The 15,627-nt window shown below is 41.0% G+C and overlaps 1 protein-coding gene across 3 annotated transcripts in view; it reads left to right on the top strand.

Annotated features, from left to right (window-relative positions):
- Positions 1-15,627, top strand: part of LOC126266744 (nephrin-like) — a 644,568-nt gene that overhangs the window by 360,790 nt on the left and 268,151 nt on the right. For all 3 annotated transcript variants that reach the window (XR_007548914.1, XM_049971245.1, XM_049971246.1), the window contains exon 2: positions 9,154-9,286. Coding sequence is in view for 2 of the 3 variants with exons in the window: in XM_049971245.1 (XP_049827202.1) it covers positions 9,154-9,286 (133 nt within the window). In the remaining variant the exon portion in view is untranslated. The remainder of the gene's footprint in view (positions 1-9,153; positions 9,287-15,627) is intronic.

Here is a 15,627-nt window from a genome sequence, read left to right as displayed (position 1 = left end):
AAATAATATTCACGATTGTGTTTATAATTTATGAGCCTGGTTATATATCTTCACCCACACAAGCGCAAAAATTTTCGCACAATTAGCTTAACAGCTCATGGATACTTTGCTAACAAGAATGATATACAGAAGAATAGAAAATTAAGGATGTGCTAGATGACGATCAGTTTGGCCTTAAGAAAGATAAAAAGCACCAGAGAGGTAGTTTTGGCTTTGCTGTTGATATTGGAAGCAATACTGAATAAAATCAGGACAAGTTCATACGTTTTGTCGACCTAGAAAAAACGTTCGAAATTTTGAGAAAAAATAGCGATATGCTATAGGGAAAGACGGGTTGTATACAGTACGCGCAATAACCGAAAAGGAAGAATAAGACTGGAAGGACAAGACAACTGTTCAGTATATACATCGAAGAAGCAACGACGGAACTAAAATAAAGGTTGAAGATGGAATTAAAACTCAAGGTGAAAGGATATCTCTGATAAGATTCACTGGTGCCATAGCTGTCCTCAGTGACAATGAAGAAGAATGCAGGATATGTTTAACGGAATGAACAGTCTAATGAATACTGAATATGAATTGTGAGTAAATCGAAGACAGACGAAAAAATGGGAAGTAAAAGAGATGAGAACAACGGGAAACTCAGCATCATAACTGGGAATCAAAAAGAAGAATTGTAGAGTGATCAGTAATAACTTGCTGATGCCGCTCAACTACCTTCCTGCTCGTGGCACGGTTATGCAACTCTCCTTCCGGCTCGTGTGCAGTTATGCTAGCCACGTCATTTTAGATACGGACTACCAATTTCAGCGCGCTATTTGTTTGCATCTGATATGTGCGGTGGGGAGTGGCTCTAAGGCAATTACCGCTCCGCTATTAACAACAATAAAGAAGGAGAGTGAATTTCCTGCTGTTCCGTTTGATTCCAGTCTCTCTCGTTACACCAGTCTGTGCTTTTAGGCTTTCTAAGGACGAAAAATCGTACGTTGCAGGGCAAACATTAGCTACGCAACACTCATCGTACACCTTTTAATATGAGAATTACTCTAGCTGATCTGTGACAGTAGGTTGGTACAGCTGTTGAGACAAAAGACGATAATGTTTCACTAAGTTGCTTTAAGCAATATACTGGATCATTTCTCCGAGAAGACCACGCATAAAATTCTCCCTCATCTTTGTTCAACTGAGATATTGCTGTCTTAATGATCCTGATATTAACAGTTTGTGAATTTCGTCACATTGTTTTTTCACTAACGTTATTCGCTCTGTTTAAGATCATTACACTCTTTTTCGCCTTGTGATATGTGAACAAAGAAGAAAACGTTTATAAACTGCGTTCTGAAACTTAGAATATCTTCAAAACTTTGAGTCTCTCAAAGTACTTTCTGGGTCAAGGCGTACGTATCGAGGAAAGTACGTACGAGAGGTGTTGCGCTGCCACTCTAACTGCACCCCACCCTTAAATGGTAACAGAAGATGATCAGAAATTGCCTGATAATCTTGTAAGGGTCTTCCTAGATAGATTGTGCCCACAAATAATTTTTAAGAAAAAACCTATACGTTGCGTCTCTCTCGAGTTAATTAGCACTGAAGTTAAGGCAGTCAGGTGTTGCATGTTGCTTCTTCAAGTGGCCTTCCGGACACGGTGTCGCCAAAACATGTCCTTTATTTCATTTCCTAAAATCGAACAACAGAATGGTAAAAAATTGGACATGCGACGGAAGTAAGGATCGTTATCTAGCCAAAGACACTAAGTGTATCTGGCGAGCAACGGCATGCCTGTCTAACTTGAAACAATTAAATCGGAAACGGATGTAGATATCGATTTTTTTTCCTCAGCAGTCGTTTTTCGGTACAGCGTACTCTGCAACACCATTACCAGCTTTTCAGACTAATTCTGGCAACCCAGTATTCTCACACTGAAACATCATTCTCCGCCACCACACAAATAAAGTAACTACTGAGCATCAGTTTCAGGGAAACCAGAGCTCCTAATAAATATTAATTAGTAGCAAGTGTACCGAGAGTCATTTGTAGTGCAGTCTCAAAACCGTCTCGCAATTCACCACTGTTCTCTTCACAGCTGAAAATGGCAAAAGGCTCCACGCTCCAAAAGCTTCCAGTAACAATGTGCTTTCAATTCCTCACACTACCCTCGTGTTACCAGATAAAAAAAGGGGCTGAAAAGAACAATACAAAAAGTTAATAAAATACCCTCGGATTTCAAGCCGCCTCAAGCGGTGAACAGTCCACGAACCTTCGGCAGAAGTCTCATCTGCCACTGTCGAGTGGTTGACTGTCGTACGTTCTTACACAGCCGCGCCGTTCCCAGTGAAGTCTCTCAGGTTCGCACCATACATGGTATTGTTTAGTGGCTCGACCGCCCCGCCCCCATCAACTCCCTAATCACGGGACCCGAGACAGTACTCACCTGCAAACCAAAGCCTTCATCGAGGGTAGCGTTCAATATTTTGATCTCTATTGTTTCGTTTATTAAGCTATCACAGAAGCCGTTGGTCCGTTTAATAATAAAAGTTCTGTCGAATGCAATTCTGTGTCGGTTTTCCAGTACGTGTTCCGCTACAGCTAATTTTTCATGGCAGCGGTCACTAGTGCGGGCAGTATGGCCGACATAAAACTGCCGACACTCACACTGTGTATTCTGTATATTCCATTTGTTCTGAGGTTTACATCATCTTCCACTGGCTTCATTCGTTGCCACATCTTGGCGGGGGCCTGTAGACTGTGTTAATTGTTTGCCTCTTCAGAAGCCGGCTAATCTTTCTTGTTACTCAGCCACAAATCGGTAAAAAAGCATTCTTATTCGTATCTTCTTCGAAGACCTTCTGCTTTCGTGAATTAGACAAAACTGCTTGCGGAATTTGTCTGTTGTAGTAACCGTTTTCTTTGAAAGCTTTTCGTAAGTGATTTCGTGGACAGTTAATCACTTGACGCTGCTAGAAACCCGAGAATATTTTTTTGATGGATACTGCCGAGAGAGCAAGCATCTCACATAATATAAAAAAGTATTCGCATGTACTGGAACGTAACATGCCCTGAATAAATCTCTTCCAAACTATACTGTCTCAGTTAAGCACATTGTAGGCAGTAGGTACTTATTATGATATGGTAACATTAGCATGTTTGCTGCTTAAGCTTCTGAATAGCTGCGAGTCTTATTTTATAAGAAATTATCCTTCGTTTGCTCTAAATCCCCAAAGCTCACATCCTGGCCACACGCTTGTGTCTGTGAGGGATGTTACAGGAAATCGGGTCACACCTCAGCTGAAGTCGAGAATAAAAAGTTATACTGGTTGTAACGGTTATAAGTGCAGATATTTTTATATCTGGTACTTTAATATGGACACACGTCAGTGTGATGGTTATTCTTCTCTGTGTCGAACGGTCTTACCGCAATCATTGCACATAATTTACTACATAATGTTTTCTGCACTGTCGTAACTGCACCACTAAGTGGACTACGCCTGACGGTATAGACCATCTGTTTTGTAACCACGTGTCCACAGTTTAATACCTGGCCTGTTGTGCAGGGGAAAATTTGCATTAATAGCTTGTTCTTGTAAGTACTACTCAATCTAAAAACATACAGCACTCATAAAGTTGATCTCTTGGAACAAATATAAAATTACCTAATTTATACCAGCCCGAGTGGCCGAGTGGTTCTAGGTGCTACAATCTAGAACCGCGCACCCGCTACGGTCGCAGGTTCGAATCCTGCCTCGGGCATGGTTGTGTGTGATGTTCTTAGGTTAGTTAGGTTTAAGTAGTTTTAAGTTCAAGGGGACTGATGACCTCAGCAGTTAAGTCTCATAGTGCTCAGAGCCATTTGAATCTAATTTATTTTCTGTTTGTTTGTTCATACACATCCGCAGTCCTGGTTCACGCAGAAATCACCACACCACAGTACCATAGCACGCCGCCAGGAGAGGTAAAAGCAAATATTACAGCCGGCCTTCACTTTATCATTAGGGTGCAACATTTGGTATTGGTTTCTCTAGCTGCCTGCCACAATACTCTGGGGAGGGGATTTTAATGTGTACCAGAACTGCAGACGCGTACGAGCAAACAAACAGAAAATTAATTAGGTAACTCTATTTTTGGACTTCATGACCATCGCTCCTATGTTTACACTGGTTTAACAGCTGCTTCTCAGTCCTTCATTTAAATTGATTTTCATTCACTGCGGTGTGTTAGTGAGCTGGTAATTCTGTATCAAACAACAGACACAGAAAGTTATTCACACTCAGAATACACGAACCAACGATACTGTAAGGCTTTTTCGAGAGCTCAGCACCTTTAAATGAGAATTAAAAGCAATAAAAAAAAGCCTACAGTATTTAGCAGCCTAAGCAAGCAGAAACGCGAGGAAAAAAAGGTTCCAAATATTTTAGTAAAGCGCAAAGACAGCGTGCAATTTATAGGCAATTTCCGCTCGCAATTATACGGGAGTGTTAGCGAGCTCTCTGGCAGCGCCGTGTATGCAATAAGAGCAACACATTCTCAACTGCGCGCCGCCGGGCCGCCTGGAATTAGGCTATAAATTGCGGTGCGCGACTCGTGTGGGGCAGATCTCGCGCAGACTCCGTGTTAAGAGCCGCCGTGCTGCGGCCACACACCACCTCCACTTCCGGCTCGCCGTACCAGGTGACGCTCCATCGCCGTACCGCCCCGTGATTTCCTTGCTGGAGAGTCGCCAGCCGCTGCGGCCAAAGCACATGCCTCTGTGTTTCACGCAACAGCCAATACCATGTGCACTATGATTTCATTTGTGGGTGCGTTTTAGGTTTAATCCACTTAATATACAACAGGGCATTAAAATTGCTACACCACGAAGATGACGTGTTACAGACGCGAAATTTAACCGATACGAAAAGGATGATGCGATATGCAAATAATTAGCTTTTCAGAGGATTCACACAAGGTTGGTGCCGGTGGCGACACCTGCAACCTCTTGACATGACGAAAGGTTCCAACTGATTTCTCATACAGAAACAGCAGTTGACCGGCGTTGCCCGGTGAAACGTTGTTGCGATGCCTCGTGTAAGGAGGATAAATGCGTACCATTACGTTTCCAACTTTGATAAAGGTCGGATTGTAACCTATCGTGATTGTGGTTTTTCGTATCGCGACATTACTGCTCGCGTTGGTCGAGATCTAATGACTGTTAGTAGAATATGGAATCGGTGCGTTCAGGAGGATAATACGGAACGCTGTGCTGGATCCCAACGGCGTCGTATCACTAGCAGTCGAGATGACAGGCATCTTATCCGCATGGCTGTAACGGATCGTGCAGCCACGTTTCGATCCCTGAGTCAACAGGTGGGGACGTTTGCAAGACAACAACTATCTGCACGAATAGTTCGACGATGTTTGCAGCAGCATGCGCTATAAGCTCGGAGACAATGGCTGCGGTGACCCTTGACGCTGCAGCCTTGACGCTGCATCACAGACAGGAGCGCCTGCGATGGTGTACTCAACGACGAACCTGGATGGACGAATGGGAAAACGTAATTTTTTCGGATGAATCGAGGTTATGTTTACAGCATCATGATGGTCGCATCCGTGTTTGGCGGCATCGCGATGAACGCACATTGGAAGCGTGTATTCGTCATCGCCATACTGGCGTGATGGTATGGGGTGTCATTGGTTCCACGTCTCGTTCACCTCTTGTCCGCACTGACGGCACTTTGAGCAGTGGACGTTACATTTCAGATGTGTTACGACCCGTGGCTCTACCGTTCATTCGATCCCTGCAAAACCCTACATTTCAGCAGGAGAATGTACGACCGCATTTTGCAGGTCCTGTACAGGCCTTTCTGGATAAAGAAAAAGTTCTACTGCTACCCATGGCCAGCACATTCTCCAGATCTCTCACCAACTGAAAACGTCTGGTCAAGGTGGCCGAGCAACTGGCTCATCACAATAGCCAGTCACTAATCTTGAACTGTAGTATCGTGTTGAAGCTACATGGGCAGCTGTACCTGTACACGCCATCCAAGCTCTGTTTGACACAATGCCCAGGCGTATCAAGGCCGTTATTACAGCCAGAGTGGTTGTTCTGGGTACTGATTTCTCAGGTTCTGTGCACCCAAACTGCGTGAAAATGTTATCACATGTCAGTTCTAGTATAATTTATTTGTCCAGTGAATATCCATTTGTCATCTGCATTTCTTATTGGTGTAGCAATTTTAATGGACAGTAGTGTACCTACGGATTCGCGCAGGTCTTTGTAGAGTGAGTTGCTGTTTTGTTTGGGCTCAGCCGCTCGTTTCGTTTCCTTCTGTTACCATAAAGACGCCATTTCTCATCACTGCTAATGATTCAGAATAGGAATGGTCTGTGTCGTTCACAGTCCAGTTGATGACGAGCAAGCAGCGCTGCACATAGGGCCATTCGCTGATTTCTATGATTTTCGCATAGAGCATGCGGTACCCGTTCACACGATTTTTGAACCTTCCCTACTGCATTCAAATGTCGCACGATGATGGAATGATCACATTTCATTAAATCTGCCAGTTCTCAATTACAAAGACGTGGATTATTGTAGATTAATGCATCTTCATCAGACACCGATGGTTTCCAGAAAGCGGGGAGTCACTAATCACAACGAACCTCCTTCAAACGAGAAAACCATTTTCTCTCCGTGCTCTGTCCAATGACAGTATCGTCGTAGATGGTGCAAATGTTTCTCGCTGCTGTCGCCCCTCTACTGAACTGAAACAGGAGAATAAGTCGGAAATATTCAGATTTTTTCCATTTGGCACTCCATTTTCTAGGGTCCACCGTTCCACTCACTGTCACCGCCGGCCGCGGTGGTCCAGCGGTTCTAGGCGCTCAGTCCGGAACCGCGCCAATGCTACGCTCGCAGGTTCGAATCCTGCCTCGGGCATGGATGTGTGTGATGTACTTAGGTTAGTTAGGTTTAAGTAGTTCTGGTGACCACAGGTGTTAAGTCCCATAGTGCTCAGAGCCATTTGAACCATTTTGACTATACGTAAACCCAAACAGCAACAGCGGACTGCAAATAAAATATGAAAGTCAGTACATAAACTCAAAGCAATCGGATTACCAAATGCAAAATAAAAACGCTACGAACTTACGCAGCAACAATAAAAAATAGTCACATTATCATGTGACACCTATTTGGATCAAATGATACGAGAATGGAAAATCTTTCATTCTCAAGTGATTACTCCGAAAGCAGCTAATGACATAGTGATCACCCGAAATAAAGAACACAGACCGTACAATTCAACGTTTACTTGATACAAAGTTTGTGGGATGTACGCCGAAATAAGGTAGTGACAAAAAGACAAATATTTTTGCTTCCGAAGTAGATAAAACCATCAAACGATAAACTGCAGTTAATGATCAGATTTCAAATATCTCGTATGTGTTATCAGCTGCCAATGTAGGGAAGATTTAAGCCAATAAGTTAATAGTCTCAGCATGTACGTGGAACTAGCCAACATCATCTGAAAAATTAAAGCCGCAGACAGACAATTATCAAATTTTACAACGTAATGGCAGTCTTTTTCCTACTCAACGTACGTGAGAGTTTTACCCTTACAGAGAAAGCTTGGTTAAGAATATAGTCATCCAAGATGAGTGTGTCGAACAGGAATATATCAGACACGAAGATAGTTGACGGGTACAAAATGGTTGTTCTATAAATCAGAACATCTCAAAATACCAAGTGAACACACCTCGTTGACAGAATCGAGGCTCTAAGATGCTACAAGTAAATGATGCTTCACTAGACTGCCTGAAAGGGATCAGGCCCCATGAAATGGTGGAGTTATCAATAACTGGTATAAATTTCTTTGAGTTCACGTCTATGGTCACAAATTTTTTTGTCGTCAGACTACCGGTTTCGGTCTATAATGACCGTCTTCAGACCTGTTTTATGAAAGCATGTCCTAATGTTTAGCGCTGATTTTATGTTTAGTATTAGACGATGTCACTAAGGCTCCAGTATATTAGGATATGTCTTTATGAAACAGATCTGAAGATGCTCATTAGAGACCGAAACCGGCAGTCTGATGACAAAAAATTTGTGACCATAGACGTGAACAAAAGGAAATGTATTCTCTGTTGGGGTCTCTGTTCAATTCGCGACCATATCTCAGCTCGTGAAAATAACGAGTAGGTCTCTTGAATCCAGAACAAGCATTTTTATAGCCGTATAAGAAAGAACATCCCTTCTACGAACAGTAAAAATGGCAAACTTAGCACTGTTTATGCACTCTCGTGGAATCCTTTGTAGACAGGAGGCACTTACGCCTCATTTGTAAGATGAGTAATGTGTACGATGGGTGAAAAAAATATTCGCTTTGAACTGATCTGTCTCGGAGGTTTCAAGTTACTAATGCAGCAACCCAAGCACAGTTCAATAACTAGTAGTATACAGAACTTGATACACCACTAGAGATGAGACAAAAATTCTAGTTTGAGGAGCAACTTTTATTTGTTGGCCAGCCTATGGATGAATGTTTAATATTTATGAGGTCTCCTAGGCAAGTGGATAGAACCACAATTACTTCCACAGTCGTCTACTTATGGGTTCAAAAAATGGCTCTGAGCACTATGGGACTCAACTTCTGAGGTCATCAGTCCCCTAGAACTTATAACTACTTAAACCTAACCTAACCTAAGGACATCAAACACATCCATGCCCGAGGCAGAATTCGAACCTGCGACCGTAGCGGTCTCGCAGTTCCAGACTATAGCGCCTAAAACTTCTTGGCCACACCGGCTGGCTACTTATGGGTCCATGGATACTTAGGTAAACTATAGTGTTACTATAGGTAATGACATAATATCAATGATATCCACGTTTGAAGCTTTCATTTCATCTCCTTGAATTTTTAGTTCCTTTTCAAAAGTAATCCTTAGTTTCCTACACTTCATGCTGTCGCTACAGAGACAGTTACATGAGAGGGAGGCTACAACAGTACCTCATTTCCGTCGTTCGCCTCTTATATCTCGAAATATTTTAAGAAATTTGACGTTTAATATGCTCTGTGAAACCGTGTGTTGCGAAATATCAGTGTAGTTATGTAACTAGGTTTGCAAGAAGTACTGCGCGTTCCAGTCATGTGGTGAGTAACGCGCGCCCTTTCTGTGTTGCAGTTGTGGTGACGGATACACAAGCCGTCCAGGGAGGAGTGGCCAAGCTTCCGTGCGACATTGTCCCACCCATCGCCAACGATACGGTCCACCTCGTCATCTGGTACAAAGATGGGCTCAACTCGCCCATTTACAGGTGAGTCAACATCACACAAAAAGCGAACAACTTGGCCGTCAGCGTCTATCTCACAGGGAAATCCATCCGAGAGCAGTTACGCATGACATTATACAGTTCCAACAGTGGCTTTTGATACATGCTTTGCCTTTCCATCATTTCCTTGAGACTGAATGTCGCCGTAAGAAAATGAATATGAAATGTTTTCGGACCATTGTCTCTAAAATTTACTATCACTTTTCCCTAGGATACTACGCCCAATTCCACTGATTCCGCTGTTTTAAGGTTCACTCATTATCTAATAGACATTTTGTGAGTAGCATAGTAAGGGACGATGAAGCACACAGAGTGTCATCCCTATGACATGATCGGAGATACGCTCTACGCTTCAGTGTCTATTAATACACCACTTACGTGGTCCCAGGTCTCAGGGTTCCATAATGGCATCAGTTAGGAAATGTGCAGGAGTGCAGGTGTAATGTTCCACAGCAAAGATATTTTTTTGTTCAAGTGACACAAGAGTGTATGAGAGCCACAGAGCCTTAAGCCAGAGAAACGTGCTGCAACTAATCATTTCGTTTCGTCAAATTCAGTGCACTGCAGTTGCACATACTCGCAATAACGGAGAAGTTTCTGCGAAGTGGAAACGTTAGCAAACAAGTAAAGACCAGCATCTCTCCGGATTGCTTGAGAAATTTATTGACATACAGCACAATTATAAATCGATCTATGTAAACCATTGGTCAAACATTCCGGTCAGTTCTTACAGACATCTTGCTTTGCTGCTCAGGTACAGATTTCAAGGCCAGTAGGATCCGTTTGGCGATAAGAGGTCTTTCTTGTTACTGTTTGCTGGCTGTTTGGAGAGCGAGACTGACCTGTGCTATAGCGATAGCGAAATCCCTTGCAAGTGGTTTTCGTCTACTATCTGGCCTTGGGCCATTAGTTTTAGGCGATGACCGGAAATGTTTAGGAATACACTTTAGATAACAGCTTAGTTCCCACCTGTATACCGTTTGATATCGTATCGATTATATGTCAGTGTGCTAATTTTTGTAATCACAGGAAATGGAGAACGGGCACTATATAGGTCTTAGCTACACGGACATGTCTCTGTAACAAACAACAACAAATTCCGGATGGCCGTCTTGGATGTTAGGTATATTCATATGTTGTAGCGCACACATTATGAAATCATTGACGTAAGCATGGCAGTTTACGAATATGGGACCCTTACTGCTACTCCACTTACCGTAACGGAATAACACTAGAAAGATAACACATCTGCAGTGGGGAAGCAACATACTGCAACTCTGTGAACGCACTTAACCTTGCAGTATGATTAAAAGCGCTAATCACCTTGCTACTTCGTTTTTTTAGAAACTCGTTTAGTTATGATTACTTTAAAGAGAAGAATCTTTATTACTTATTAAAATCTGCAGAAGTTAGAAATTTGTGGACACCACTTTGTGCTTATTTCAGCTGAACGTTTATTTCGTTCTATATTTTCTGTAGCTGCTTACTTATTTTATTCATAGGTTGATGTCAAATAGAACACTTCGTCTCCCAAACACAGACATTTTGCTTACATTGTAAACGGTAATCAGTCTCAACATCGGAAGAAAACATTACAATAATTAATGTTGATGTACGTCAATGAAAGAACACTTCATTCAAACCATTGTCAGTTCAAAATGGCTCTGAGCACTATGAGACTTAACATCTGAGGTCATTAGTTCCCTAGAACTTAGAACTACTTGAACCTAACTAATCTAAGGACATCACACACATCCATGCCCGAGACAGGATTCGAACCTGCGACCGTAGCAGTCGCGTGGTTCCAGACTGAAGCGCTTAGAACCGCTCGGCCACCACGCCCGGCGCTTGTCAGTCCATACGAATTCATGCTTTCTATTATTTCCCTGAATCGACAGAGGTCGACACATGAATGGTTCCTTTGTGAAAGTGTCAGCTGAGTTTGTACTCCATCTTCGTTGACCCCATCATAGATAAGGTGTTTAAACTGAATCTCCCTTTCTTCTTTTTTTTCGAGTGTCTGGTATCTTCCACGCTTGGCAGAACAATCATACACGAGCTGTTACCTGTCTGTTAGTTCGTTAATTTTGAACGATTTGTGGATGTCAGTATATTTTGTGTTTGAAGCTCACTGGGAATAATCATTTTGGTATGTTTTTTTAACTCTAAATCGTGTTTCACAGCTGTAGCGATAACCATACTTTTTCACTGTTACTAATATGAAACAATGGTTTTCAGTCTTATTTTATAGGACTTGGGAATACTGCTGTAAGGTATTGTCTCTGATTTATCCCTCACCTTCTCTGCATTATACAAACATTGTGAAATACAAATGGGACAAAAATGAAATCGCTATTCATGACAGAAAAGTGCCTCTATTAGTCATACTTTCCTAAAATCCCGAGAACTTTTGTTGAGGACTACTTTTCTATTCAAATTTACACAAGAAACTGTTTCTGTTGAATGGAAGAACGAGCTTTCGAGGGTTGTGTGTCATAAAAACGAAGATATCTTTAGGAGCTAATTGTTCAAACGTACAAAATATTTAACAATGTTGTCTGTACGTAATATGTCTTCAAAAGTTACGATTTGGGTTACCTGTGAGGTGAATCTTGAGAAGAAAATTAACTTCTTTCTATATATTAAGGTAGGAATGTTTAAATGACTTCTGTTTCTATGTATTGCCTTCTTTAGACTTGAGGGCTCATTGATCTGGTTTAATGCTGTAGATTGCCTCATCATATAAACGGGCGCTAGCCATACGAATAATCTTTGCAACCCCAGTGAAGGCGGGATAACAGCTTAGTGGAGACGTTTCTTATAACGTGTAACAACAGGGTATGGTAAATTATGTACATTCTTAATCGAAAAGTGGGCTTAATGCATTGAATCGTCGAATCAAGTGTAACGTCTCGTTATGAAATAATTTAATGAACCAACATTACGGACGCTTTCTTTGAACTCGCTCCTGTTTTAAAGTTTGATGCAACCATGAATATCCTTGCAGTATTTAGACTGTAGTTACACACTTGATATTTATCCGGACAAAAAAATTCTGGTAAAGCACGTTATTAGGCAGTGAAATAATAAGAACTGGCTTACGTGGTGATTAGTATTCAATAAGCATCTAGATAACTTTCATTAATCACTTACGAAGTAATGCCGGTTGATAGGATAGCTCGTACCGCAGGTTAGCACCCATTGTCAGCGTAATTAAAGCGAGGCAGTGATAGTATCAGTTCAGTTAAAGTGGAAGGACTGACAAAGCATTCTCCTTAGTCCTTGCTGTAAGTGAAATTTCATTTACAAACATTAATCAACTTCGCTGCACGTTTATCTCGTCCCTAGAGCTTACTGTAGCTTTAGCTGCTAGCTGTGTAGCAACATGAACGGCGTACATCTGAAAACATCGTCATATATTCCTATCTGCTTTTCCAACTCAGATACAAAGCAAAATAATTACTTTGTATCACGGTACTTTGCTGATATTCACATATTTGTGGAGTACCTTGTCGCATGATATCACTGTTTATAAGAAATCACCGATCCAGGTAAGCACATAAAAAATTTAAAAAAGAGACATGAATGGGAGATTGGAGCGTAATGGAATAAATTACAGCTATGTATATAGGTTTCGTTTTTAACAAAGAGCTCAATCTCCTATACTGTAGCTGAAAACGTCAATAGAAAAGTAGTGCAAAAGATTTTCAACAAGATTCTTTTCATTAATTGCATGCAATCACCAAAGTCGTTAATATTGTAGTATTAAATTTTTTTCGCATTAGTGAATTTCTGTAACTTTTCGGAAACGTTTTCTTTCAATATTCAATCATCGCTTGTCGTATATGAAATACCATTTTTTATGTTTTTTTACAGATAATATCGAAACAGGGGGGGGATATGAAATGGTGAAAGTTTAGGAATGGTATTGCCATGTAGTGTGGAACAGTCCACAGTGCCAAACACATCGGTTAACAGACATAGAAAACCGACACAGAAAACTACAGATATGACCTGCAGACTACAAAGAGTCACCACAGCTGTCACATCTCGTGTTAATAATGACGTTCTTCTTAACAGAAGCCAAATGACGTATTTGAGATTTGTGTTAGATGTTACTGGCATCAGTGAAGTTAAATGCAAAGATGAGTAAGCCTTCTGCTCAGCAAAAGCATGTGTCATAATGTGAATAGGTGTTATCTTAAACAGAAAAGTGATAAACGAAACGACTGAGTTCGAAAAAAATCTGTCGTATCTAAATTCCTGATATAGCATTTACCGGTAAACTTTAAGGCTGCTATGATGGAGGAAGGTGAGATATTTAGAAGTGACATGTAAATTCGAATCCGCGTGAGAGTAAAAATGAAAATACTGAGGTCAAGTTTTTCAAGAAGGAATTAAAGTTACTAAAAAACAGATATAAACGCAGTCCTAAAACAAAGGTTGTAGCGATAGAATTTGATTTTTCTCTATTACTTCCTTCCACGTGACACATTCACCACTAACAAAACCAGCCTGCAATTAGTAAACATTATTCTTAACATGCAAATTGTACTTGAAACTATTTACTCTGGTAAATTATTGTCATTGGTACGAGAAGAAATGGGTAATCATCTTTGGAGCCGTGACAGTTTTTGTGGCAGGCATATGGATTTGTTTTCGATAAGAAATTCCTTCTACTGTGTATTACTCAGCTGCACAATTTTTCCTACTTCTGAAAATCGTAAATTAAATTATTTTGGAAACCACTAGTAAATTAACCGCTTGTTGCAGAGACCCCTCATGTCCACTCTTTAAGTAAATTGAAATTATGTGATCATATGATTTTGTGAATACACGCATCGATTTATGTGAAAACCCTCATATCAGCGGTACACAGAGGCTCCAGTAGCTGGTGGAAGTTTTCATTTGATGCAGGAACACCTAATGTGAAGCAGATAAAGGCTTTTCGTTCCTGCATTTTTACCTGATGTACATTTCAGGATCTGGGCATCAATTTCGAGTGAGATAGCGTCCGGTAGTGTTGAAGTAAGTCTGAATAAAAGGAAGAAGGAATGCAAAGCGTTACAAACCAATGGGTATGAGTAAAAGAAAGTAGAATTAAAACCACAGAATATGTGAACTATAAAGGTGAAACAGTTAAGCCTAAAAAACAGGGTTTTGATTGCAGGTAAGCACTTTCCATTAACAATGCCTGTGAAACTACTATTATTGCTTGGTTTAGTTGTCACTGTTTTTCATCTTACGATTGCACTAATCTGTTATTACGGGTGGAAGTGGAAATGCATCACTACTAAAGTTACTTTAGTACAGTAAGACGAACTTGTATTCAAAGTTCTCAAGTTTCGATACTAAAAATTAGCAGGAAGGTTACTTACAGAGTCCAATACAAGTATATGACATTGTAAGGAAACGTCCAAGGGTGTCAGACGGCAGCAGACTATCTGTCAAGAACAAACCCAATGGTCAAGTACAAATATTGGCCCTCTTCCTCTGATGGCCGTGTTCAAGTCTGCAAGCGTGCATTTTTATCCGTGTTTGTAGTTTTTAATGACACTGTGGAGATTAAAAGATGTACTAATCTCTGGTAAGTCCCCCCAAAGACATGCGGCGAAAACAGCGATCAGCAAATGCATATACAGCTGACGTAACATTGTTGGTTGAGAACCGCATAAATAACTATCCAATTCATGAATAACATTACACAAAAAAGAGACTACAAATACTTGGCTTCAGATCATAACGTGAAGAAAATTTCAGTTTGAAATTTGGTCAACCGCAGGTTGATACATTTTGTGTCTTCGAAGAATTAAGTGTGAACATAAGAAGTCCCACCTTAAATGACAACGCAAAACGTGTGGCCGCAGTCGTACTATTAATTCATGAACGAAAATCTGAAAAGTTCCACAGGAAAATTCATGGTGTGCTGAATATGTGCAGAGATTCTGAAGATGTTGCCGGCATTTGCGTTGATAAGACGCAAATTCGGATGGTTCTAGTTATCGCATTTCAAGATACATTCTATTTGCTTCTGCTTACTTAAAATGTCTTCAATATATACTATTTAATTTCTGAGAAGGCTGTATTCTACACATATGATGAAACAACAGCTAAAAGGAACCACAATGAAGCTTGCTGCCTTATCTTAAGTTACATAAATGAATGCGTTGCCAAAAATGTGCTGCATTTCCGAATTTCCTCTGACGGCTGCGCTGACCAAAACAAAAATCATCGTGTAATCCGAGCGGAGTGCACAGCTACCTGCCTCGTGACAGGCACTTCAGTGTTGTGAAGGGAGACGTGAGAAAGACTGAGTTAACGTGCCA

Source organism: Schistocerca gregaria, chromosome 4, assembly GCF_023897955.1.
Source record: "Schistocerca gregaria isolate iqSchGreg1 chromosome 4, iqSchGreg1.2, whole genome shotgun sequence".
Lineage (NCBI taxonomy): Eukaryota > Metazoa > Arthropoda > Insecta > Orthoptera > Acrididae > Schistocerca > Schistocerca gregaria.
This window is presented reverse-complemented; position numbering and strand designations above follow the sequence as displayed.